The following is a 25,445-nucleotide window of genomic DNA, read 5'->3' as shown; positions in this document are numbered from 1 at the left end:
GTGGAATATTTTGGCTAGGGGGTTTTATTTACCAGGCTGACGTTTAGGGGAAGTGACAGATCAAGGCAAAGTTAGGTTAGTGAAACTGTTATACATTGCTTTGATGAGGCACAACTTGTTTGTCATAGTTCAGATGTTGGCTAGAGTTCAGCGTTATAGCAAAATGGGCAGAGTTTTCCCACCCACAGAAACTGCAATGGAAAAACCTGTCAATAAGCACTAGCAATATTTACTGTAAAGCACATTTGAATTGGAATAGTTTTGGTGCTAACAATACACCCATGGCAATCAGATAGGTACATAACTATGTGACCTACACATTTAGACATTGTGAAATATTAAGAGATTAGATGATGGAGTCTTTATGCAGTGAAGTATAAGAAAAATCAACAATAACCTTTTGAGTCGTTCCATATAAATTTGTACTTTCAAGTTCAATTCATCTGGAATCCACAATGGCAAAAAAGTGGCATTGTTTGTTTCTGTCATAATAATGAAACATTGACAGCTTCTGAGTAAACATACGTTTTTAGTGAAATGGCAATTCATAGCATGCAGAATGGAGAATGCAATTTAACACAAATTTGAATGGGAAATTGTAGTTCAGCTAAAGATAAGAATATTAACAAAGAATACGAGTGGCAAGAGAGAGGCAGAATATTGTGGAATGAAGAGCTAAAGACTCTGGAGAGGGGGAAAGCAGAAGCATTTGTTTAGAGCAGACAAGAAAGCACATTGTTCTTCATTAAAAAAAAAGCATTCAACAAATTAAACAGAATATGCTTTGGAAAGAGTGATAACTTTTGCAAAAAGCAGGTGAATTGGCTGGACTGGAAAAATTACATTTTGCTTCATATTCCTTCTAGTTATATTCAACCAACATTTTCAGGTTCAGGCTCAGCACTACACACCATGAATGGTACTACACAGCTTATAGGGGCTCAAGAAAGTAGTTTGCAAATTGCACACCGGAGCACAAGGCATTTCGAAATTGAGAGCTTAGAGCTGTAGACCAGAGTGACATCATAACAGGAGACAGAGATAGACAGGCAGGCAGAGAACTGGTAACATCTTAGCAACAGGAGAGCCTTTGCCTTGAGCTGTGAGCTGAAAGATGCAATAGTCTAGAGTCTCTATTTGCCACAATTGCTCCAACATCTCATCGGGATAGACCGGAGGGAGAGGCAGACCTGTCCTTTTACAAGCTAAGGTAAGTCTTTATTCACTTAAATGCTGCTTATGATGTGTATATTCAAGACACATTGAAGAAAATGATTTACTTGCAATAGTTAAAATGGCATTTTGCTTATCTATTTTTTAAAAATATTTATTACTAAATATATCATCATGTATTTTCATATGCACTTGTTTGTAAACATGTTTAATATTCAAAAGGGAATGTTTTCAAATATAAAAGATTATGAATTTTTTTAATGCTGGATTTTATAGCTACAATTATGTACATACAGATGTTAATATAGTATGTTAATTCATAATATTACAGCATTTTCATAATGTAGGGAATGTAAGAATGGGCATATAAGGATATATTACACTCAGTGCCAAAAAAGAATTTGATATTTTCTGCATATTCTTTTTTTTATTGAAATTAAGGTATTTCTTTTTTTTCACATGAAATAAAAAGTCAGAGCCAAAGGGATTCTAAAGAAAGACAAGGATGACAGCAATCACATATGCTTCCTGGGCTATACCAAAATTCACATTTGACATCCACCAGGTGGCGCCGTTTAAACCAAGCAACGACACCTTAAAGGGAAGTGATTTTAGCCACACTATTCCAAATTGTTGTTGTTTTATTAACCCGGAAACAATAACAAATACATGAAAATCAGACCCCCTTATTGCAATTACCTTTATTAGCTGCAATATGAGACAGCAGTACACCGGGACACATGTAAAAACTTTTCTTTCGCAAGATTAACAAGTCAGTTCCTGACCACAGCATTAAGGTCTTTGCGCCCCACGCTGCTCTCCCTTTGTTTGCATTCAGCTTCACCTGCTTCTCAAGAAAGGAACAGCATTAAAGTTTCAGAAGCAAAGCCTCGCTGACCAATGAGCATAGGCACCATGACGATCATTGTGGTGGCGGCTGCATGGTCAGTCTGTCTGCATCCACCAACTACAGTAATTATAACGCTTTATAATATGATCCTCCATTTGGAACAGCTATACATGCCTCATATGAGAGATAGTGGGCCAGTCTATACTGTTGTTACTGTGTGTGTTTATACAAGTATATAGACAAATAATAGCATAATTAATAGCCCTTAATACACCAAGTTGCAAATGTAATTAGTTCTAGTAACATAAATCAGCCGAAAGCACTAAAAAGCCGGTTTGCCAACCACAATCAGATATAAATGGATTCTATTCAACAAACCCCATTTTCTGAGTGCTCCCAATTACCACAGCATGCTTCTCACCTGAAAATGACTCAGTGCTGCTCTAAAGTTAAACAAATTACTGTTTTATGTAACGTCATCCATTTTTTCTATTATTATGTACTGTGTTGCCATTTGCCGCTATGGGTAGCAGAAGTAGTTTTTTTTTTTCCTTTTCTGAGACACTCAATTTACTTGTTATGTATTTGAAGAGGTGCTGCTTCTGTCATTTCAGGTTGTGATGGCAGACCTTTCTTCACCGGCTGCAGGTTGCCCGGGCAGGAGACCTTCAAATGCTGGTGGGACCCGGGGGCTTTTGGGAACCTCACTGGAACCCCTGCCTTCCAGATTCTCCACTCCAAATTGTGAGTAACTGCGTCAACTGTTTCGGAAAAACTTTTTACAAACAGGCAACGCTCATCAATACTCCTCAATGCCCCTCACCTGGTTCCAGTTAGCTGGTGGTGGGAGATCCAGTGAGCTTCAGCAAGGGGCCCCTGACCATCGGCTCCATCAATGGCAGCGACTCGGGCTGGGAGAGCATCGGTAGGGGCGAAACAGACTGCTGCCCGAAAAAATGGGAAATCCCTCATCCATGACTCTCTCGACTCTGTTTCTAGCAAGACCGCAAAAGTGTCTCGTGACGCGGGACTAATTTCAAAAGCAGGGCTTCTTGTGGACAGAAGTCTCAGAGCAGAGGCCATCAAGCGCGCGGAGATCTCCCAGCACAGCACCACAATGTACGTTTCCGCCTCTGGTCTGCTCACTGAAACTGGGAAAGAAAACTTCAAGACTGGACCCTCCCCGAACACACTCTACAATGATGGTGGAGATGCTACTTTTTATTGCTATGTGGCTGACAAAGAGGAGTAATCACAGTGGCTGCTAACGGTTATATTCAAGGCTGTGCCAAGAGTAATGCACACACAGGGAGGCAGGGCCAACGCTGTGCCACAAGTGAATATTTGAAAGGCATGCAGCATGAAGGCATTACGCTACCAGAAAACAATACCAACTACTATGTTACTCTATAACCACACATACTGTGACAAAACAGCTGTGAAGAGTAGAGTTTGCAAAGTTCTGTGTGGTTCCTAATTAAGAACTCTAAATGGATCTATTCGTTCACAAAAGTTCAGAAGTTGTCAATTCAAATACAAGTCTGCTAATCTGGAATAATTCTGTTCATTATCAAGCACTGTCAACCTATAGAACATGAGATTTTGTGAACTGTAGTTGTTCTGAAGTGTGGAGTTATCTGTAGTACTTGTGTGCAAAATCAATAATTGTTTAATTTAAAGAATTAAAAGGGTGGACTTACTAAAAACTGTAGCATGCAAATTATTCATTCATGTTTTACTAACACTTTAGAATATAGAAATTACTCAATAAATAAAGAATGAAGCATTGTATTGTTGACTTAAATATTTATTTTGATCCAACATCCCACCAGCTCCTGTATTATGAGAAGGTTCATAAAACAAATCATTTTAGTTAGTTAAACTACATAAATGTTTATATGGTCGGTTATTACATACACACCCCTACATTTATTCACACCACGCCTGAGCAGTAATAATTCTACGCATTACTCTGAACTTTTAAATGAAACTAAAAAATGACAAATGTCACAATATTTAAAACAAAATATCTGTTTTATTACACAAAAGTGGACATTTACACAATTCCAGTAGCTGAGAGGAACGGTCATATTGATGTGGTAGCAGTGAAGGCACTTTGCAAAATAAGTTTTTATGGGCTGAGTAGGGAAGGTGAATGAAGGATTTCCTCATGCTGCAAACTAACCACTATGGTGAGAAACTGAACAAGAGCAATACTGGCCGACGACTAGTTTGCTACCTGGAAAGTGCTTTATAAATCATAAGTTTATAAAACAATCACTTAGGGATATATACACACACAAAACAAAGCATTTTACATAGAAAACCTTTGTACAAAGCTATAAAAAGGAACTACTTGCAGATGTGTTCCACGGTTCCTTTGGTGTAAAGTTGCATTCTTTGTGAATCTGTCTCCACACTTCAGTCCAAAGTGCCTTAAATAAAATAAAAACACAACACCCAATATTAAAAGTTGTAGTTAAACAATTTGCCACAAATAAAGACTATTTTCCAATTCTCATATTTTGCATGGGAGTGCCTTCACCCGATCATGGATTAATGTCTTTTCACTCCACTCCTCTGATTTGCAACGAAGTCCACGTTCCAATTAGCATCACCCATCCCATGCAATAATGGGTTTAAAATTAAAAAAAACTAAAACAACTGATGTTGTTCAATAAGGGTTACATTAAGAATCTAGGGATGGAATTGATCCATTCCCTGGTTTCACAACGAGTAAAACGGACACATGATCTTATCCCTATAGATTGTGGCTAATCAAGCCTGTGGTAAAACCTGAAAACGGGTGAAACTGCTATGCAAAAGGCATCTCATTTCCATCCCTGAGAATGCAATTTAAAAAAAAAAAAACAAAAAAAAAACTCAACTTTTCAAAGAAACTCTTACCTTCAAGAAAGGCAAACTCATCAATAGCATCGATTGCATTATCTGGAACAGAACAACAAAAAACAGCAAAATGTAACAAGGAAAAGTTAATTCCTTTAATAAATTAAAATAAAGCATGTTTATTTGCATCACACAAATTGAAACCAAGGTTACCTAGATCTTTCCTTTGCAGGGTCTTCCTCTTGCCTTGCTGAGCATAAACAAGAGCATCCTTGGCTATCATTTCAACAAACAGCTCCTGTAAAACGTTAGCAAAAATAAAAGAACAGTTTTACTGTTAGGAACTGGGGCAAGCATCACTAGAGATGCACTACTTTTATTCCAGCTCTGCCTTGCTAATGTTGGTATCTTTAAGGGGTAACTAACCTAGCCTAAGAATTTTCATATAGAACATTTTCAAGTCCCTTATTTCTTCCATATTAACCAGTAAAGCACACAAATTCAACAGGATCTCAATACCTGTTACAGTGGAAGAGAATCAACATTGTGGTAAAAGGATAGATGAATAGGGTTCTCCAGTCAAAATGGAGTACAAAAAAAGTCTCTCTCTCTCTCTCTCTCTGTATATATATATATATATATATATATATATATATATATATATATATATACATACACACACACACACACATGAATGAATCCTATTGCATAGCAGTTTCATCCATTCCAGGCTTTACTGGAAGTCTGATGAGAAACAGCATATAGGTAACAAGCTCAGGTGTGTCTTATTGAACTCAAAAGTAAAAACAGGAATGGGTCAAACTACTAGGCAGTAGGTGACTTGTTCCCATCCTTCTACTACACCAGAATGATAAGACTTGCAATAAAATGTGAGGTATGAAATGTCTTCAATAAACTGAATAGACGCCAAACAAATCCGTCAGAACAACCAACTAGCAAACAAGCATACAGTAAATGCATTGATTTGAACAAATAATTCAGGCGGCCTGCTGGCTTCTCCCATCCCAAATACTGTGCAGCGACACTATTATAAAAAACAAAACGTGCTGTGTTAATAAATAACAGTAAAAACACTGTATTTTGGGCACAAGAAGTAACTGCAGAAGGTACAGTAGTGCTTTTGTTGGTAAGCTTTTGATGACAGAGTTACATAAACGTTCGCTTTTGGTTTATCAATATTACAGTGCGCTCCGGCAACAAAAAAAAATACATTTTTTGCGACCTGAAATATCACGTTACTGTGGTTTCAGATGAGGGACCGCTTACTGTAGCTTTAGCAATGGCAAACACTGAATCCTGACTCGCCAGGGTCACATCTGGGTCGGCCTTCATCAGGGTCTTTATCCGAGCCAGAGGCAGCTTCGCCAGGCGGTTGTGGGAAGCCGAGCTCGGAGCCCCGGCCTGTTGCTGCGGGCAACCTTCCTCTTCCGACACCGCTTCTCTGGGGTCGTCTTCTGTCCCGGGCCGGTCCAACTCTGACTCGGCCGGGACTGCAGGAGCTGCTACAACCGCCGCCATCCTTTTGCACAGGCAGTCAGCACACAAAAATAATCGCAATGGGTTGTTACCACGTAAACTACGCACCCCCAGTTGTCATTCACACAATTACGTCATAAATTCTTTGAAACTTGCTTGCAGGAAGGCGCGCAAGTTATCATCTCCCGCCAGACTGCAAAACTCCTGCATGATGAGTTCGCGCAGTGGTACTACTGAAGTTGCATTATATTGCGAGAAACAACAAACACCTTTAAAAAAAAATTGTATTTTATACAATTTTAAAACTAGTATGAAACCTGCATTAACGGGTCACAATGGAGCATGTCCGCCTAATTAAAGCAGAAGTCTTGTGCAGACACTTCATTGATTTATTTGCAAATAAATAAGAAACGGTCTTTGTCCTATTTTTAAAGTCCAGGTGGCTGTGACGTTGCCACAGGTTTAACTGTAGCATTAAGCACGGTATATTATTAATCCATTACAATTACTCACGTTGACCATGAGATACACGTGACTGACTGACCTCGCCAGCACTGAGCTCGATCACACTGCGCTTGCACTGAATTAAATCTCGTGTGCAGTTCTTTCCAGAAGCATTTACATTGATCGCAGCAGCAACGTGATTCATACTTTCCACATCATTCCTTGTGTTACAAATGACCACGCTCAACATACATTCATTAGAAAGAGTGGACTGTGCCCCCCCGGATCTGGCTGCTGTCTTAGGGACTGTAATCCTTAGCTAAAAGATATTAATAACTGTACACTGCTGCTAATAGGATTGACTTGGGGGATATGCATCAGAACACAGGCTTAGTGTCGCCCTGTATCACACTGTATACATACAGCAGGGCTACCCGATTGTTCAGTCCTAGATCTCAGCTGAAATGAAAGGCCCACAGATAGCAGGCAGTGTTCAATTATTTTATTAGACCTAATTGCAGTTAGATTATTGAATTGCCTCAATACATCTTCATCCATCAGAGTGTCAAACAACTGTCCATTTTATTAAACTCCGTTGAAAATTTTGGACCAAAGCCCTTCTTTAGCGTGATAACAGTAAAAATTCTTAACCTGACTTTCCAGCACAGAGGCAAATAAAGCCTATTATGTTGTATATAGAGACTGCATCTGCAGACTATGTGGGTTTGGTCTGGACAGAACACTGGACATGGTTGACTGGCAAGTCTGGATAACAAGTGCAGTGCCAAGTAACCCTAAATCCGCTAAGTGCATTGCAGCGCTGGGATACAATGTAGCATTTCTTACTTCAATATCAGCAAGCCTAAGACGTTAACACTTATTTGTGTTAGGATAAACCAATCACCTCCAAAAATGTTGAACTTGCAAAAAGTCATCTGACCTCCTTGACTCATCATCAGTGTCTGACAAATATGACATAGCCAGGGAATGGTGCATCTCTCTGCTCAAGGGATTACATGGACTCCTGGTAGACAAGCATAAAATCACTTGATAAGACACCTGACAAGTACAGGTGTGATTCCTGAGCCTGTCATTACAACACTGCTGCTCCAGACACCACTGGGACTTGAGGTTCAGCCCTATATGCAGCTATCTGTTTTGTAGCACGATTATCTGTTTTGTAGTAGTCTTTACAAACTATTCAAAGAGCCATTGATTGTGCAAGTGGAAGGTTATTTTTCCTTCAGGCCGCGGAACAGAAGAAGTCTGTTAGTCTTCAAATATATCAGAACTTTTTTTTTTTTTAAAGAAGATTGTAAAACTAGAAGATATTTATTTCTGTTTTGCTTCAGCTCAGGGGGAGACAGTGAAGGCAATGGTTTTCAGCGACACTGCCCTGGTCAGAATGCAGAAACAGATGAGGAGAAAAACACTCTGTAAGTAAGCCTGTACATATTTTTTGATTCAAATATTGTTTTTTGACGGTGTGGTATGTTCCGTCAGTATTTAAGTGTACATTTTTTTTTAACCAAGGGGACACTGTCAATGTCAAGTGAGCTGAAATGGTTTTGTGACATGTAAATTGGGTGAAACTCATATTCCTCGTCAGCTGAGCTAGAGTCAAAGTCTCAATGACATAAAAAGACTCCACCAAATGTTAACCAGTTCTGTTATTTTAAAGGTTTGCTTCTGTGATCCCCAGAAGTAACAATGTTCTCTGATGACAGGTACCAAAGACTCCAAAGGGGTTTGGATGAGAAACAAAGATCCGTCTCCTCAAGGCAAGAAAACGGAGGAGCAGCAAAGCAGGAAAGAGATGGAGCACAAGGACAGGAAGGACCAGGATAAGGAGGGGGAGGAGCCGCAGGTGAAGCTCACCGCCTTCGAGAAGGTGACCTCTGACATGGTGCACAACGAGAAGGTGGTGGAGGAGATCACGCTGGGCCGGCGAATGGGATTCTATCAGGTCCGTGGAGAAATCGGCTCCGGAAACTTCTCTCAGGTCAAACTGGGAATTCACGTGCTGACAAAGGGTATGTGTGTGTGTGTGTGTGTGTGTGTGTGTGTGTGTCTAAAATAATCTTAAGAAAAAGTTTTGCATCACCTAGAATTTTAGGATTTCATGTTAGATTTCGAAATGTCACATTTTTCAGTTGTCAGTGTTTCGTTAGGTAGATGGAGAACTACAAAGCAGCGTGTAATTCAATATGTTAACGTAACATTATGCAGCAGGTTTCATTCGCCTTTATGAAGTGAAATTAGCTGATTCTATAGGGTGATGCATAACGTTTGCCCGTAGCTGTAGGTAATCTGCAGGCAGCGTAGTTTTCTGCTTGATTCAATGAGGAATGTATACACTGACTCGCCTTCCTTTTCACCCCAGAAAAGGTTGCCATCAAGATCTTGGACAAGTTCCGTCTGGATAAGAAGTCCCAGAGTCTGTTTGACTCCGAGATCGCCTGCATGGAGCAGCTCTCCCACCCCAACATCATCCGGCTGTATGAGGTGCTGGAGACTGTGAACCGGCTGCACCTTGTCATGGAGTACGCGGGCGGCGGGGAGCTCTTCACCAGGATCAGCACCAGGGGGAGCCTGTCTGATCTGGAGAGCAAGCTGGTCTTTTCACAAGTCATCTCCGCAGTCAAGCACATGGTGAGCTTCTGAGAGGGGGCTGGGGTGGGGCTTTTGAAAGGTGATGCTTCCCATTGCTTGACTGTACTGTCTGAGTTGTGTGGTGTAAAGAAGCATGGGTCTTTTAGAGCAGTGGTAGCAGCCAAGGCTGCATAGCAGGCAATTACAATCTTAAGAGACAGGTGATTTTGCATGGGGAAGACACAACATATTGGTGCGTACTGTATTACCAAGGATGGATGGTCCTTCTGTACATGTTGTCTTAAATACTAGCTTGACTGTACTTTGAAGTGCATCTTTTAAGGACATTGGAAAGCTTTCAAGAGATTTGCTTTCACGTTCACTTTGCCACTTTCACTGTTCTGTGACCTAACTGTTTTTGAAGTAGTGCAAATACAGGGCGATTCAAAAGTACCACATCAATGATATGGGGCATTGATGTGCTAAACTTACTTTCTAATCACCCTGTATATATTTTCTTTATTATTTCTGTTTTCAGCATCACATCAATGTGATCCACAGGGACCTAAAAGCAGAGAACATTTTCTACACTGCGAGCTACTGCGTCAAGGTGGGAGATTTTGGCTTCAGCACGACTTGTGGCCCTAACGACCTGCTCAACACCTTCTGCGGCTCCCCCCCTTATGCGGCCCCTGAACTCTTCCGGGAAAAGGGCTACTTAGGGAGGTACGTGGACATCTGGGCACTCGGCATAGTCCTCTACTTCATGGTCACTGCCACCATGCCTTTCTATGCAGACAACCTGGGAAGGCTGAAGCATTGCATCCTGCAAGGCTCCTACACCATCCCGGCCCACGTCCCAGAGCAGTGCCAGCAGGTGATCAAAGGCATCCTGCGCCCCATACCGGTGGACCGCTCCTCCATCGCTCAGGTGATGTCCAGCCCCTGGCTCAAGGGGATCGAGTTCCCCCAGCCATACCAACCCTTCCTTCTCACCCCTGCTCATCTAGCAGACTGCGTGCCCAAGCAAATGGAGGAGCAGGAGGTGAAGAACGCCCTGCTGAATCTGGGGATCACAGACGCTCACATCCAGAAGAACGGCTTCAGAGACTCCCGGAGCTCCATCACCGGCATCTACCGCATCCTGCTGTACCGCGTGCAGAAGAGGAGGGTCGTGAAGGCGGTGGGCTTCATGACGGAGTGTCCCGACTTCCGATCAAGGAAAGGCTGGAGCAAGAACCTGGCCGCGGACAAGCTGACTGCATCCACTGTCTGCGTGATTCTGTGAATGCGCGTTACAGCATGTTTGGTTTGGTTTTGTTTAGTTGCCAATACTGTAAATAGATAGCCGGCTAAAATAGCAATGATTCTTTACTGAGTGATCAATAGAAAACAACTAAAAGTGTAGTCTTGCTGGTTTGTGTTTTTCTCCATATTTATTTTTTCAAGCCAATAAAAGAGATACGATTTCCTTTATCAATGTGCATACAGCTTGGGTCTTCTTATAAGATAGTCCCAATTGTTGATGGACTTGTTTATTTGTATATATATATATTAGTTATATATATAGTATATAATATTAGTTACAGAACCACGATTTCCAAATTCGTTCAATATCAATTGTGCTGAAGCAGGCCTGTTTTACACTTGTAAAATATAATACTAGGAACAAGGAAATTACTGAGGCAGAATATCAAGTCACCAGCAGGGGAGCTGTGTTATCAGTTTTCTTCAGTGGATTCTATAGTTATATCACAATGGAAGACAGGAGCAGAAAAACCTTGTGTGAAATATTTTTTTAAACCTATTTCCTCTGGAAGATAACTGAAAAGTTCAAAAGACACCATGAATGCCTTTTCAAGTGGCCCTTCTCAGAATCGCTGGCTCTTAAATTGGTTTCGCTCTCAGCCCACATCTTACCACCTTATCCCATGAGCAATTGCAGTCATAAATTGTTATGGTCCTACATGCAATAGTGCAGAACCCCCTTTTATTTGTGCCAGTTTTTATTGCTGTACCTTTGGCAGCACATCATGTTAAGCCACTGCAGGCACATACTGTACCATAAAAAAGTACTTTACAGGTATTTACAAGCTTTTACTAGTTATCTTTTTCATAAAAAAAAAGAAATCTTGTTTTAATGTGTTTCAACAGACTTCAATCTGCTTATTGCAAGACCTTTTTTTAAAAAAAAAGTTTGTCAATAATTTACTGCTGGTACTTCCAGCAATGACTAGTAGTGGTTTATCTGGTGACATGCTGGTTTTAAGAGACAGTATACTGATTAAAAAAAAACAAAAAACACACATACATAATATCTTTATATAGCGCCTTTCATACTGGACCACCATCACAAAGTGCTTTACAGAGGCAGGCTGTGAACTGTGCATTATATGCTGAGTCACTTACAATAGGACACTGATTTAACATCTCATCCACAGGATGGAGCACAAGGAGGTGAAGTGACTTGCTCAGGGTCACACAGTGAGTCAGGCAGTGGCAGAGGTGGGATTTGAACTGGTGACCTTCTGGCTACAACCACTGGATCACACTGCCTGGTAATGCCGTGCAATTGTACTTGAAAAGAAGACATATAGTGTGCATCTGCCTTGTATCTATTTGGAATGCTGGGATTTTCAGCTGGAATTTTCAACAGCGTTCCAACATTCTTCAGAACCTCAGTTGGTTCCAATGGAACTTACAGCAGAAAAAAAACCCACCTTGCTTTGACAGTGCATAACAAGACTATTGTGAGATGAGACAAAGTCTTTTAAATAAACTCACCTATATCTTGAGGCAGCTGAGAATCTGATAAAAAAAAAGCTTGGAATGATTCATGCAGTTATGATTCGTGCTTTCTTATTGGAGTGCATTGAAAAAACTGTGCCAGGGCCTCAGGACTATAGGCACAAATTCGTGACATTGACTGTTTTTTGAGTATGCCCTGGAGTACGTTTCAGCTAATATAGCTACCCTGTGGGCCAGTGTTGCATATGTTAACGAGATAACGCTTGACAGAGCAATTGTAGTGAGAGATTAATGAATGGCTCATAAACTGGAAGATTATGCCCAAAGGTCACTTTTGGCTTCATGATGGCATGTTGGAATTGCAATAATACGGTACCTTATCACATGGGGCCCATTCATAGAGCAGTATGATCTGGTCTCCATTTGTGCCCCTAGACGTCCGTTCCCAAATCTTTCCATTCTTGTTATGACACAGATAGCACCCCACCCCCCTCTTAAATACAGCTCCGACAACAAGCACTTCATTTATTTAATTCAATCAAAAAATAAAATACTTTTCAATCATTCAACAAAACAAAGGTTGCAGAACATGCTTCTTACAAAACAGCTCTATGTAGCAGAGAAAGCTGGCATCTCCCTACAGTCCAGAACAGAACTAATTGCTAACACAAAGAGCAGTGCAGAAATACAGTTGGGCCAGGATAAATTGCCAATCAATTTAGCAATTCAGCCTGAACAGCTGTGGTCACATTATATTGGTAAAAAAAACAGTGGTTAAAGTAAAGGGCTTGATACCAGGAGGTCCCTGGTTCTAATCCCAGCTCAGCCGCTGACGCACTGTGTGTGACCCTGAGAAAGTCATTGAACCTCCTTGTGCTCCGTCCTTCAGATGAGATGGAAAAATGGTCCTATTGTAAGTGGCTCTGCAGCAGTTCTTGATGTACACTTCACCTTTAGTCTCTGTGTCAGCTGGCTTGTTTGTCACATGGATGGATTCATACTTCTTCCGATTTGGCATATGTGTCAGTAGATGTATTCTACCACATGTTAAAACACTTTTCATAAAAAGGTAAACAACAAAGCAAGCAGATATAAATTACACACTCACAGATGAAATATGTATTCCCCCAAAGTTTAGTCACGTCTTATTTTGCAGTGCCAGGTACAAACAGTACTGTGCATTCCCACTTGAAAACAACCACAGTATTGCTTATTCATAAAACATGCTTGACTATGCATTACCATATGCTTTCACTAGATACTTCACTTGTTATTCTCCTTCTATGAACTTATTTTGCCTGGCAAATGGTTTTATTGGCTGATTGCCTAGGAAACGAGACATTAAAGATTGTCCATAAAGTTTGTAGCCTGATGCATGACAAAGGGGGTGCAAGTTTGGACTGCACTAAAATATATAAATGTTCTTGCTCAATGTGTTTGTTTCCCTCTTCCAAGTAAACTTGAGCATCTCAAACAAGGGGAGTATTTATGGAGATGGGAGATAAGAGCTGCAGTGGCAGCATGCTGGCTGGATGACTTAATTAAGAAATGTGATTCAGGTCGTGGGGGCCAGCAAAACAAGCTATGAAGTGTTTCTGACAAACAAGCAAAGAATAAAGCGGCTGGCAAGAACACAGAGTGCAACACTCTCACGCAAGTTCGCTCCCCCCTTAGCCAGAATGAATGCTGTTGGAATGCAAAGAGCTGGACGCCAAAGACAAATGTGTACCTGTACTTTTGTAGCATCCTGTCTACATGAGAGACGTGCTTCAGAGCTCAGCACAGCTTTGTAACACACTGCTTGCAAATTCCAATGGTCTCCCAATAAATTATAACATTTTCTACGGTGTTTACTGTAGCTGGCAAAAGAAGAATGCCTTATTAATAAGCACCTTAACTTTGTTTTTGCTTCTTTTTACCTTTTAAGAATATGCTACTTCATGAAGAAGTAATCTGTGTGGGCATCAAACCATACATATATAGTACTGACTGTATCACGTGCCATAGGCCTGTCAGGAAAATTGCAGTGCATACATGCCCAATTAATTACATTCTCATGAGTTCTAAAGAGCCAGTGCTGTCTGGATGAGCCTAAACGTGCTCTGCTTGGCAGTGGTATTAAATCAGATCTGCACACGGCATCAGCTATCAATACAAAAATAAACGGTTTCTACCTGCTTCAAAAACCAGGTCACTGCAGGGCTGTTGTTCACAGTGCAGGTGGCCTGTTTGGATCACAGAGCAAAACTGTGGAAAGCACCATCTACTGCAGCTATACCTCAGAGAAATGGAACTATAAACCTCTTTTAAATGCCCAGAAGGTTATAGCAAGCTATAATAAAACAGTCAGACAACATTAGGCCATGTTTCAACATCGTTATGGGACCCTGCAGCATTATTCTACTGTGGAAAGCCTTTATTGAGGCTTCATTAGGCAAAGCAGATGATGTACTCAACCAAGCAGAACTGAGGAGCTGTGTTGATGTGCACGGGGATTAATGTTGAATCCTATTTGATTAAATAAATGCTCAGTGCTTCAAAGCATAATTCCTTACACAGTTTCCCCCTCTATTGTATTCACATAAGATTGTAAGAACACAGCACCTACAAGTAATGTCTACTGATACCCTGGGCATGGTAGTCCAACATTGTACCTGTCTGTGCCTCCAGACAATCACTGGCTTATATTTGCAGAATGCAGGCAGGCTCACTCCTGACACTTTTTTGAATCAGGTGCTTAAAAGGCTGAGTAATAATCATTTGATACTCTTTTTGGCCACATGATTAATGCAATAGCTTCTTGCAATGTCTAAGCAGCAAAAGAATCACATGCAAGTGCAAAAATACAGTGCTGTGTTTTCATTGATTAAACAACAGGGTCAAGATACTATCCCACTGAACCCCTTTGACATGTTTAATACACAAAATAACATTGCAGTCAAAATCTGATTAATGTTCCCGGGTTTATATTAGATATTTTTCAGCTGTGACCATTATGATAAATGCTGAAGTGTTGCAATGGTCCGCAACCGATGTTTTGAATAGTCTTTAGAATAAATAATGCAAGTCTATTCAGATGTGTCTATTATATTTTATTTTCCTGTGTTGGCATGGCTTTGCAACAGCCGTATAGAACTCAAATATTCCTTTGTGTTTTCTCATGCAGTCACACAGAATCAGTAAGCCTTGCCAGCCTCTTTAAAAGTCTGATTGAGTAACAAAAAGAAACTGTCAATCATAGTAAGAACAGGAACAGACAGGCCGTGATGAGATCTGGTTTGCTAGCTTGTAAGAAAATGAACCCCAATAAATGCCTGTACGTTTTCAGAGTGTCTGCCTGTTCAGGGATAACATACATGCCAACAGTCCCTGTATGGTTGGGACAGTCCCGATTTTCTAGCAAATGTCCAGCTGCATAGGAAGAAAATATTTCAATTCTTCACAGCTCTGGGGCATTCGCTTTTGCACTGTTTTTTTTTTTCCTTCTCTCTCTCTTTAACGTCTGCTGACACTTGTGCACTGCACTGCCTGGCAAGGATTGTGTTCACCCGACCAGATCTCAGTTGATTGACATCTGTCATATCCAGTCATGTTGAAGAAGCGTATTGCTACCTCGCTGCTGCTGCAATTTGTTTTGATGTGTATGATCTTGAGTAAAATGTGGGAGCCAATTAAACGTGAAGGAGTTATTTATGGTGTTTGCAGCATTTCCGAATGGTTCAGACTGGCTCCAGTAATGAGCTATTGTTCTGTTTTTATCTTCCATACTATAGTTTCAATGTTCTTACCTGCAGTCAGTGAAGTGTGCAATGAAGTGGCATCTCAGCCCATTGAATTGAATGGAAATGCAAGGGCTGGACACAAACCACAAACCATATGGTTCAAAGACGAACATCTTACCATTCAACTAGACAGCAAGCTCTGAGGTCCAGAGGTCAGTAAGGGTCTTATGCTGATGTCAGTATTATTAACTCCTCAGCCGCTGGGAGGAGATTCATTACAGGTGTTGTATTGGGCTGTAACTTGAAAGGTGAACTGATCGTACCAGAAGAAATCATTTCACAGGAGCCTCAAATCCCTCCCCCTAAAAATAAAGTCACACCATTTTTTTTTTCTTCAAAAAACAAAATGTATTTTCATGTTCTGATTACAGGGTTGAATTCACATTACGTGTGGTATTAAATGGGAACGTTAAGCTGTACAAGGACAAGCAAACAAACAAAAAACAACGAGAGGACTACAATCATGGCTCACAGGCAGAGGAAACTTTCACAACTTGCCTTGCGTTGTCCTTGGTCTAATAATCACTATAAGCACTGTTCTTTAATATAAAAAAGATATAAAAAATAGCATGATAATCGTTTTCAGAACAACAATGCATCATTGTATATATTTCAGATTTCAGTTCAGCAATATAAAACAATGTGAGCCTCCCCCAATAATCACACAATAATAATGTCATAGAACAGGTTATAGAATAGCAGCCATTGAAAAAATAAAACTTGATAAAAAATACATTCACTTGATTAAAGTTTAATTACTTGGGTACCATTGAAAAAATCTCAACTCCCCTCAATTTCTCTGCATTTGTCTTTAGTTTACAGAGGTTTTGTATATGTGTTTGCAACAGGGCATTTGAAGTGACCTGTAAGTGCAGAGGAAATATTCAAAACGTGTTCAATAATTACTTTTTTCATGCAATCCTGTATATATAATTAGAAGCATTTGCATGAATCGTAACACATTTTCTGCTTATTCATTTTCATTAAAAAAAGAATATTATTATTATTATTATTATTATTATTATTATTATTATTATTATTATTTATTATTATTAAAACATTCATATATATATATAAGCATTTTGTTAATGGAACGACTTTGCAGAATGACAGTATGTGGTGTCTCAGTAAGTGACAGCAATCAGGATTGTCCAGTGTAGACTGAATCTTTGGCTTGGCTGTGGCAGTGTAGTAGGAAAGTGGATGCATTGTGGAGGTCCAGTGATGTCATTTCTCAGACAGAAGAAGAATAAGAGGCCCCCGAGGGACCTGCATCAGTGCAAGCATGTCAACTACCACCAGTGCTGTTACAGGCTGATACAGGACACTTGAAAATGATTGATCTCATTTCTTGCATGCTGTGAAATAGGTGGCTGGGAGGGTTGCGTTCAGCCAGACTTCTTTCGGTTCTGCACACATGAAACAAACAGAGAACAATAAAGGGTTAAATTAGCTTCCGCCAATCAGAGGTGCGTAAAAACTCATCACTTCCACTCTTTAAGAAGTGTTTATCGACAGATGTTCAATAAATCCATTCATTAGCGTGTTTATCTCAAATGCCCTTCCCTCAGTTTACTGTGTAGGGTCGCAAAATAAAGTGCAGAGATGTCAGAGACAATCAATCGCCACCGATTGTTGCATCAAAGGTTTATTGCAGTGGTCATCAAACAACAGAGCGCTCCGGAGAATAATGGTCACTTTATCAGTAACCAGTGTATTCTGCCTGGGTAAAGCACGTACATGGGTTATATATGTTTCACACAAAATTCCTTGCTCCTATCAGGGTTTGGCATGCAGCACACAATTCCTTTGTCCTTACCCCCTAAACCTGTCCCCTCTCTCAGTTTAACCAATGGATAGCAACTGTAGGGCTTGACTGCCCCCTCCATTGTGTTTGTTATGTTCATCTCAGACTAGATTTTATGATCTAGCAAGCATTTCATGGTTGAGCACACATTCCAATTCTCCTTCTACCCTCTTTATGGCCCCGGACATCTGACCCAACCTAATGGTGAACTGGAACATTCTGCCCTTCCCCCTTCCTTTCACAAATTCCTAACTAAACATTGTAAAAACCGTACCCAATGATTGTTGGTTGATACTGCTATCCTGTTTGGTTCCTTCAACTGCCTAGGCACTACTGTGAAAATGTCACCCCCCTGGATGAAAATATTCTTCCAATCTGATTTTAAAAGTTGAATTCCATTGCCAAGGTGAGGGGAGAACAGTTTTTCTGCCTCACCTCACTGAAGTTTTTCACAACTTAGATTACCATATTATGTAAAATAAATAATGTTTAAAGTTTTGCTCTACTTCGCTGGGGTCCTGTATGGTATAAAAGCATGTACCTCAGCTATCTTGTTTTTCGCATCAAGCTTTTTCATCAAGAGTTGCACCCAAGATAATGCTGGATCAGCGCAAAACACCTGTCCTTTTCTCAGCTTAAACCTGGTAAAAAAGAAGCACAACACGTTATTTGTGAAAACCGTTAAGAAAAAAAAAACGCTAGACTTTTTGGAGCAAAATTTACTGATTTAAAGAGTGAAGATTTTAAACTCTGCAAATGTGAATAAAGAAAGGGTTTTGCGTTTTCGTTAGATTCAGTTTCTGAGAGTGAGATTCACTTCTTGGCCGATAGATCAGATATCAGTGAAGTGTTTTGTAGTAACCTGCTCCAGCCTCAGTAGACACATGGCTCAATGTTAATATACTGAAGCTTCATTGGGAAGATGCCTGCTTACTTGTGTGGTTTACTGGAGCTCTCTTCTTCATTCTAGAAATAAAGATCCACTTATTTTATTAAACTGGTTGCTCCCATGCAGGGTATGAACAGTTTTTGGCCGTCACTCATTTCAGTTTGCAACAACAAATAAGTGGAATGAGTTTCAGCAAAAGTTCAAATTAGAACGGCTCATATCTGAGGTTGCTTTGACCGTAGGGTCAACTCATTGCTGACCCACGTCTGCGTTTTATGATTTATGATTATGTGTTTTTTTTTTCACTCCTTATTTATTGTCTGGATAAATACGTATTTTGATTGATTGATTGATTGATCAAAGATTCAAGATGTCAAGGGGACACTAAATCCACTTTCGATGAGGCTCTATCTTCTCAGTTGCTCTATCTTCTCAGTTTTGAGTATAGTTCTGCAGTAATATCGAAAGAAACTCAAAGACAACCCTCTCAACTAGAAGTCTTTCAATGTTGAAATGTGTTTTGGTTCACATTCTTATCTCCCTGGATTTGATACAGTCTCCACCTCAAAATAATAAAGTGTGAAAATCTTGACGTTTGCAGAAAAGTGTCTGCTGTTTTTTTGCACGTGTCAATCACCTTCTACAGATGTGAGTATAGTCACTAGGAATAGTCTCTGGAAACAGTTACTGTAGACAAGGGAAATAAAGTACTTAGAGAACTACTAACTAGGTCAGTGAAATTATTATTTTGTCATTTAGCAGACGCATTTATCCGAAGCGACTTGCAGAGACTAGGGGGGTGAACTATTCATCACAACTGCTGCTGCAGAGTCACTTACAATAGGACCTCTGGTTTACATCTCATTCAAAGGACAGAGCACAAGTGACTTGCTTATGGTCACGCACACAGTGACAGCTGCTGGAATTGAACAGGCAGCCTCCTGGTAGCAAGCCCCTTTCTTTAACCACTGGACCACCAAGCCTCCAGCAACACAGTGAAAGCTAAATATGGATGTTCTCTAGGTAAGAGAGACTGAAGCGAGTAGCAACGAGAATAGGAAAGGAGGAGGGTGTTCTTTTTAAACTTACACAATTGCTTGGATGTTGCAGCCCCCGTCCGTTTCCTGTGTCCTGTAAGATCTAACGGCTCGTTTCACGGACGCTTTGACACTGCTGACATATGATAAGCAACAGTTCTCGTAGGAACCTGAGGGCATTGAATTAAAACAAGATGTTACGCCTTCATTTTTGTTAGTGATTTTATAAAACCTGTTCTTAAATTGTTTTATTTTTTTAAGAAAAAAAATACAATTATAAGAACGTATTGTTAATTGTTTAAACTGTTGACATAGATGGTGCATGTCAATAATTTAAAAAGTGTGCATTTCCGGTTCACACTGAAGATAATTTAAGGACTGTTATATCAGGAATATGCTTTATATAGAGAGGATGCAGAAACACACATTGATTAGCTGGATCCTTCAATTGAGTTATGAATTTTTTTTTTTTTTTTTTCAAAGTAAACAGTGGTACTGAAATATATATATAGTGATATATTTCAAAATATGTTTCAGAATATATTTGTCTTTCACGTGGATTCACAGACTGCTCTTGTGATACTGACCTTGCGCAAGGCTGAGACAGAAGCATGCCAGAAGGAGGAAGAAGAAGAGAGCTCTGAACTTCATGGCAGCGGCGGAGGGAGATTCCCAGGGCTCAGGTGCTTAATGTTATCTAGTGCGCAATAAAAAATAAATTTGAAAAAAAGTTTTAGATTGTTTGTGAACCTTGACTGCCTTGAAGCAAGCACTAGAGTAACCAAAAGAAAATACACCTGTATCTTTCCATGTGGGATTCTTTCATAACAGAAGGGCTCAGAAAATAGACTCTTAAGTTGCTAAATAAAACTTAAGGCAGTACTGTAGCTTAAAGCCTGGCAACATGATCGCCTGCCCTCCAGCACTTAAATAAGGTACACTGCCCTCCAGCACTTAAATAAGGTACACTGCCCTCCAGCACTTAAATAAGGTACACTGCCCTCCAGCACTTAAATAAGGTACACTGCCCTCCAGCACTTGGTAACGGACCATATGCTAAATCTCATGCAAAAGTTCAAAAAATGAATCAGAGTATGACAATGGCTGAATGTAGCAGCAGTTAATGCACTGCTCTGAGCGATTCTAATTTCACACTGTAAATGTCTATTAAAGGGTTATTTAAGCTGAAGTAAGAAAATCCTTCTCAAACTTAACATTATTCAGCAGGCTTCAGGGTGAGGCAAAACTTTTGGCCATAGCTGTAATATCCACTGTACAGAATACTGCCCTACAGCATTGCCTGCTCTCAGTATTGCTACTGTGTCGTGTACAATGTGATGCTATGCTATTCACGCCAGAGTCATTTTTAGGTTGTACTGTAAATGTGAATGACAACTGCTTCATACGTCAGTACTGCTTAGTTTATAAAGAAATGCATAACATGCTAAATAACAAATACTTACAATATTGAGAAGGGGATGGTGTTTGAGCAAGCCTCTGGTCAGTAGTCAGCTGTCTGTCTGTCAGTCAGTGGTAGTACTCTGTAAGAGCCACCAGTCCATTATATAAGCACAGCCTCACCATCTCCACCCCCACCTCAACGTCCCCACCCCCGTATCCATGGTAATCTGTCTGTCAGGTAAACTGTCTGTTAGCCCACCTGGATTTCACATTTATAATCACACCCACACACACACACACACACACACACACAACACAAAAAATAACTTGTTAGGTTTTTACTAAATATTATTGTTACAAAACTATTAAGAATCAACACCAGCAGCTGCATTTACAAGCTGTTTATTTAAAAATATAAACAGTTAGAAATGAAACATTACCGTGCAGCTTTGAAAATCCATCTCCTAGATCATAGACGGGCTGCCAAACAGTAAATCATGTATTTTTAAATGTAATATATGTGTATACAGCGAAAATGTGTATTGGGCCACCCCTACTGGTTTGTGGTGATCAGAGACATTTCCTGCCTGTTTAACTTCACCCTGACAGCTTTCTTATTAAATAGCTATTCCTGAAGACATAATCATATTCATTATCATCATTATCAGAAGAATGACCAGCTGTGAATTTTATTCCATGATAATTGCTGTTATTGACTTTAAATTGTTCTATATTCCCATGCTGCAAAGCTACCATGTAAAATCAATCTGTAATGAGGGCTGGAAGCGTGTTGGAGTAGATGCAGGGTCTAAGATTCTAAGGCAGGGGTCTCCAACCCTGGTCCTGGAGAGCCCCAAATCTCCAGGTTTTATAGGTGTATATGTCATCAATGGCTAAAGATCTGGAACACTTGTTAATCGTGACTAATTAAGCCAATAATTAAGTAACTGAGAGCTTTTGGTTGAAACAAAAACCAGAAGAACCAATAGCTCTCCAGGACCAGGGTTAGAGACCCCTGCTGTAAAGCATTCCGAAGTTGCTACATATTTTATATGAGTAAGTGTTTATCACTTACTTTAATGCACTCTGCTATGAAAGTAGCCCTGAAGCTTAACCCACACTTCCAAAGTGATACAAAATATATACAAACATGGTAATATAATTCCAGTAACATTATGGAATTAAGATGCCTCAAGTGGTAAGTAGGGGAACAGAAGGAACAGGAGGTTTGTTTATTTAAAAAGTATTCCCCTATGCCAGTTTAGTTCCACAATTAATATTTTTCTCATGCTTCAGCATTCTAAGCCATAGCTTTTAAAATAGTTGTCTCATAGACTCTAAATTTTGTTTTTACCAAAGTGCCTTTAGCCTTCTGTGCCCCAGGTAGACTCCAAAAAAACCTGAAGAAATTCTCCAGATCTGACGAGGACAATGCAACAGAACTGCAAGGAACCTGAAGAAATTCTCCAGATCTTCCGAGGACAATGCAACAGAACTGCAAGGAACCTGAAGAAATTCTCCAGATCTTACGAGGACAATGCAACAGAACTGCAAGGAACCTGAAGAAATTCTCCAGATCTTCCGAGGACAATGCAACAGAACTGCAAGGAACCTGAAGAAATTCTCCAGATCTGACGAGGACAATGCAACAGAACTGCAAGGAACCTGAAGAAATTCTCCAGATCTTCCGAGGACAATGCAACAGAACTGCAAGGAACCTGAAGAAATTCTCCAGATCTTCCGAGGACAATGCAACAGAACTGCAAGGAACCTGAAGAAATTCTCCAGATCTGACGAGGACAATGCAACAGAACTGCAAGGAACCTGAAGAAATTCTCCAGATCTGACGAGGACAATGCAACAGAACTACAAGGAACCTGAAGAAATTCTCCAGATCTTTCCGAGGACAATGCAACAGAACTACAAGGAAGTGACAGTAACAGAATCTGATAAAACCTAAGCACACTGTATATTGAAATCTCTAAAATGGATAGAAGTTTACCACGCTTTTCCCATTATCCCAAAGTTCACAGTTTAGTTTTTCTTTTCACCATGCTGTCACTGTGCTTTACTTCACTTATCTTTGCTTTTACAGTAAACTGTAACAAGGGTCGATACTTCCAAGGTTCTTTCCAGCAGGGTTGTTTGGATGGGACCATAGGGAAAGCCAAACCACCAATTTTAGCTTGTCAGTTAAAGCCAACAAACAAATACTTTTGGGGATCATTGTCCTGGAACATTAGAGACTACGAGATGAAGGTCCTGCCTGTGCAGGCAAAGAGCGAGCCAAGGGTCTGGGGGAAGTACTTTTATTTACAAAAAAGAGGAACTAGGACTTGGACAGAATCTGGACTCTGTTTATACAGTACACGTGGGATGGAATGTTGATGCTAGTTATCACAGTTATTTATTGTGTAAATTATTATCATCTTTGCAGTTGCTGTGGAAATGCAATAAAAAAAAAAAAGAATTGACAACATATCTGTAACCACATCCTGAGGCATTAAAATTGAAATAAATGCAGATCGGCTTGAAATTTGCTATGTAGTAATAAATAAGCCAGGTGCCTTTAACAGATAAAGGAGTAAGACAAAACAAAAAGCTTATTGCATTGTATTTTTGGGGAAATTATACTGTATCCCAGTCACTGGGATAATTTATGTAAAGTTGTACAACAATCATTTTTGATACACATTTTTCAGAAGTGCGCTTTCCGCACATTGTATCTGATGCTATTTCATTTTGACAGCTTGCTTCCCTTGGAGGTGACCCTAAGCTGGTTTCAGATGTACAGCTCCTGCCTGGACAGCTCCTGTATGCTTCACTTGCACTTCTCTGGAACTAGAAGGCTTTCAAGTCAAAACAGAACAAAAACCCCCCCAAAAAAAATCTTTGTTTTGTTTTCTTATTTTCTTTTATGATTTTGTGTTTAGTTTTTTTTTTTTAGATGCTTGCAGCATGTTGACTGATGTGAAACAAAGAGGCTATAAATTTTAAACGCATCTTCAATTTACCAGAACACCTACATGTTTATCTGATAAGGCAAACGAAAGTGCAGCAGAGATCATAGGAAGACTTGGCTGCTGTTATGAAGAATACAGAGCAATCCTTCTTTTATGGAGAAAGGATCTAATAAGTGGTCAGCTAGTTTAGTCACAGAAGGGAAGGTTTTGAGAGTGGAGAGAATGTCGCTCTCCAGGTTAAATTACCTAGGACATGCAGTGCAGGTACACAATGCTTTAACCTACAGCTATATTTTAGGATTGAAAAAAAAACAACTAAATGAGACATTTTTCAATGGCATAGAAAGTTTTTTTTTTTTTTTTTTAAAGCATAAAGGTTGATTTCACCCAATCTCTGCTTGAACAGAAAAATAAAGATTGAAAAAAAAGTTAATCAAACAAATATACTACACGCGATATTACATGTGTGGAATGAAAATGTATCTTGCGACAAAGCTGTTATCTGAACAGGGCCTGTTAAACGAGCACATGAGAGATTCATCTGCCACTGCCACGTCTTTGTGTTGTTTTCCAATCTCCAGATGTCTCCAGATGTCAGGGACATTTTGTGTTGTACAGAAAAAGCAAATGTTTTATTGGTAGGTTTTATTCACTGTTACTTTTTGTTTATATATTTAATCTGTCTAATGCCTTGTTTTCATCAGGCATTGAAGTTCTACTTAAACATTTACAACTGCAAATTAAATGGTTTCCTCAAGTTAGTTTTAATGTAAAAAAAAAACTAGATATAGCTTAAGTAAAAATCAAGCTGAAATAAACAGCCTGCGTTTTAGTATTTGTTTCCAGCGCACATAATCTGTTTGAATAACACAGCAATAACAATCCATGATACTTTTTGTTATGTTTTTAAATTATTATTATTTTTTTATTATCACAAATCTCAAACCCCAGTGCACTAAAGCAGACACTTTGAAAAGAGCTTTGAAACAGACTTTAAAGTTATAAGCGTAAAAATTTGTCAGGACGCTCTTGGAAAAGGAGTTGTGTTACAACTCACCCAGGAGTCAATCCCGTCTGCAGTAAATAACAAGCGAAGTAAAACAATAATGACAGGGAGTATTACCTCCTGCAAAACACCAACTCAATACCAGGGAGAATAACGGGTTTAATGTGATTATAAAAGTTAATTGCTCCTTCAAAGTACACAAAGTAAAAAAGCAGTACTTCAAGAAGATATTTTGGCAAGCTTTTTATTCCTAAAAAAGCATCGTGCCAGGGAGAGCTTGAGATGTTTTCTCAGCTAAATAATCTTGTAATACCCATCTCTTCAAGCTGTCAACCATCATTATTACTGCATGAAAGACCTAGGGGAGGAAATACTGTTTTCTACTTTAATTTTTCCTGTTCAAACATGT

General features: G+C 39.7%; 3 protein-coding genes across 3 annotated transcripts; 1 reads left to right on the top strand and 2 right to left on the bottom strand.

Annotated features, from left to right (window-relative positions):
- Nucleotides 1–4,038: 4,038 nt before the first annotated feature.
- On the bottom strand, nt 4,039–6,767 carry LOC121300540 (DNA polymerase epsilon subunit 4-like). Its single transcript, XM_041229109.1, has 4 exons — nt 6,158–6,767; nt 5,084–5,168; nt 4,931–4,972; nt 4,039–4,458 (listed from the first exon to the last, which is right to left on the bottom strand). Exons 1-4 carry the CDS (start codon nt 6,407–6,409, stop codon nt 4,445–4,447), a joined length of 393 nt encoding a protein of 130 aa, XP_041085043.1. The 5' UTR covers nt 6,410–6,767; the 3' UTR covers nt 4,039–4,444.
- A 1,419-nt stretch (nt 6,768–8,186) lies between these two features.
- On the top strand, nt 8,187–10,843 carry LOC121300522 (serine/threonine-protein kinase NIM1-like). The gene is made up of 4 exons (XM_041229088.1): nt 8,187–8,247; nt 8,539–8,844; nt 9,195–9,463; nt 9,942–10,843. Exons 1-4 carry the CDS (start codon nt 8,187–8,189, stop codon nt 10,689–10,691), a joined length of 1,386 nt encoding a protein of 461 aa, XP_041085022.1. The 3' UTR covers nt 10,692–10,843.
- A 5,784-nt stretch (nt 10,844–16,627) lies between these two features.
- On the bottom strand, nt 16,628–21,203 carry ccl25b (chemokine (C-C motif) ligand 25b). Its single transcript, XM_041229332.1, has 5 exons — nt 21,130–21,203; nt 20,254–20,363; nt 19,719–19,836; nt 18,282–18,381; nt 16,628–17,342 (listed from the first exon to the last, which is right to left on the bottom strand). Exons 2-5 carry the CDS (start codon nt 20,315–20,317, stop codon nt 17,322–17,324), a joined length of 303 nt encoding a protein of 100 aa, XP_041085266.1. The 5' UTR covers nt 20,318–20,363; nt 21,130–21,203; the 3' UTR covers nt 16,628–17,321.
- Nucleotides 21,204–25,445: the final 4,242 nt, after the last annotated feature.

The sequence above is a fragment of the Polyodon spathula genome, chromosome 26 (genome assembly GCF_017654505.1).
Source record: "Polyodon spathula isolate WHYD16114869_AA chromosome 26, ASM1765450v1, whole genome shotgun sequence".
In the NCBI taxonomy this organism is placed as follows: domain Eukaryota; kingdom Metazoa; phylum Chordata; class Actinopteri; order Acipenseriformes; family Polyodontidae; genus Polyodon; species Polyodon spathula.
Note: the sequence above shows the minus strand (reverse complement) of the source record. Positions and strands in the feature narration are given on the sequence as shown.

Bases quoted from the DNA above. Each gene is read 5' to 3' on its own strand.
- LOC121300522 (XM_041229088.1), top strand. From the start codon at position 8,187: ATGGTTTTCAGCGACACTGCCCTGGTCAGAATGCAGAAACAGATGAGG. The intron at 8,845-9,194 runs GTATGTGTGTGT...TTTTCACCCCAG, and splicing joins AATTCACGTGCTGACAAAGG to AAAAGGTTGCCATCAAGATC. The intron at 9,464-9,941 runs GTGAGCTTCTGA...TTCTGTTTTCAG, and splicing joins TCTCCGCAGTCAAGCACATG to CATCACATCAATGTGATCCA.
- LOC121300540 (XM_041229109.1), bottom strand. From the start codon at position 6,409: ATGGCGGCGGTTGTAGCAGCTCCTGCAGTCCCGGCCGAGTCAGAGTTG. The intron at 5,169-6,157 runs GTAAGCGGTCCC...AACGTTTTACAG, and splicing joins TTGCCATTGCTAAAGCTACA to GAGCTGTTTGTTGAAATGAT. The intron at 4,973-5,083 runs GTAACCTTGGTT...GTTCTGTTCCAG, and splicing joins CCTGCAAAGGAAAGATCTAG to ATAATGCAATCGATGCTATT.
- ccl25b (XM_041229332.1), bottom strand. From the start codon at position 20,317: ATGAAGTTCAGAGCTCTCTTCTTCTTCCTCCTTCTGGCATGCTTCTGT. The intron at 18,382-19,718 runs GTAAGTTTAAAA...CTTTTTTACCAG, and splicing joins TGCAACATCCAAGCAATTGT to GTTTAAGCTGAGAAAAGGAC. The intron at 17,343-18,281 runs GTACATGCTTTT...TCATGTGTGCAG, and splicing joins CGAAAAACAAGATAGCTGAG to AACCGAAAGAAGTCTGGCTG.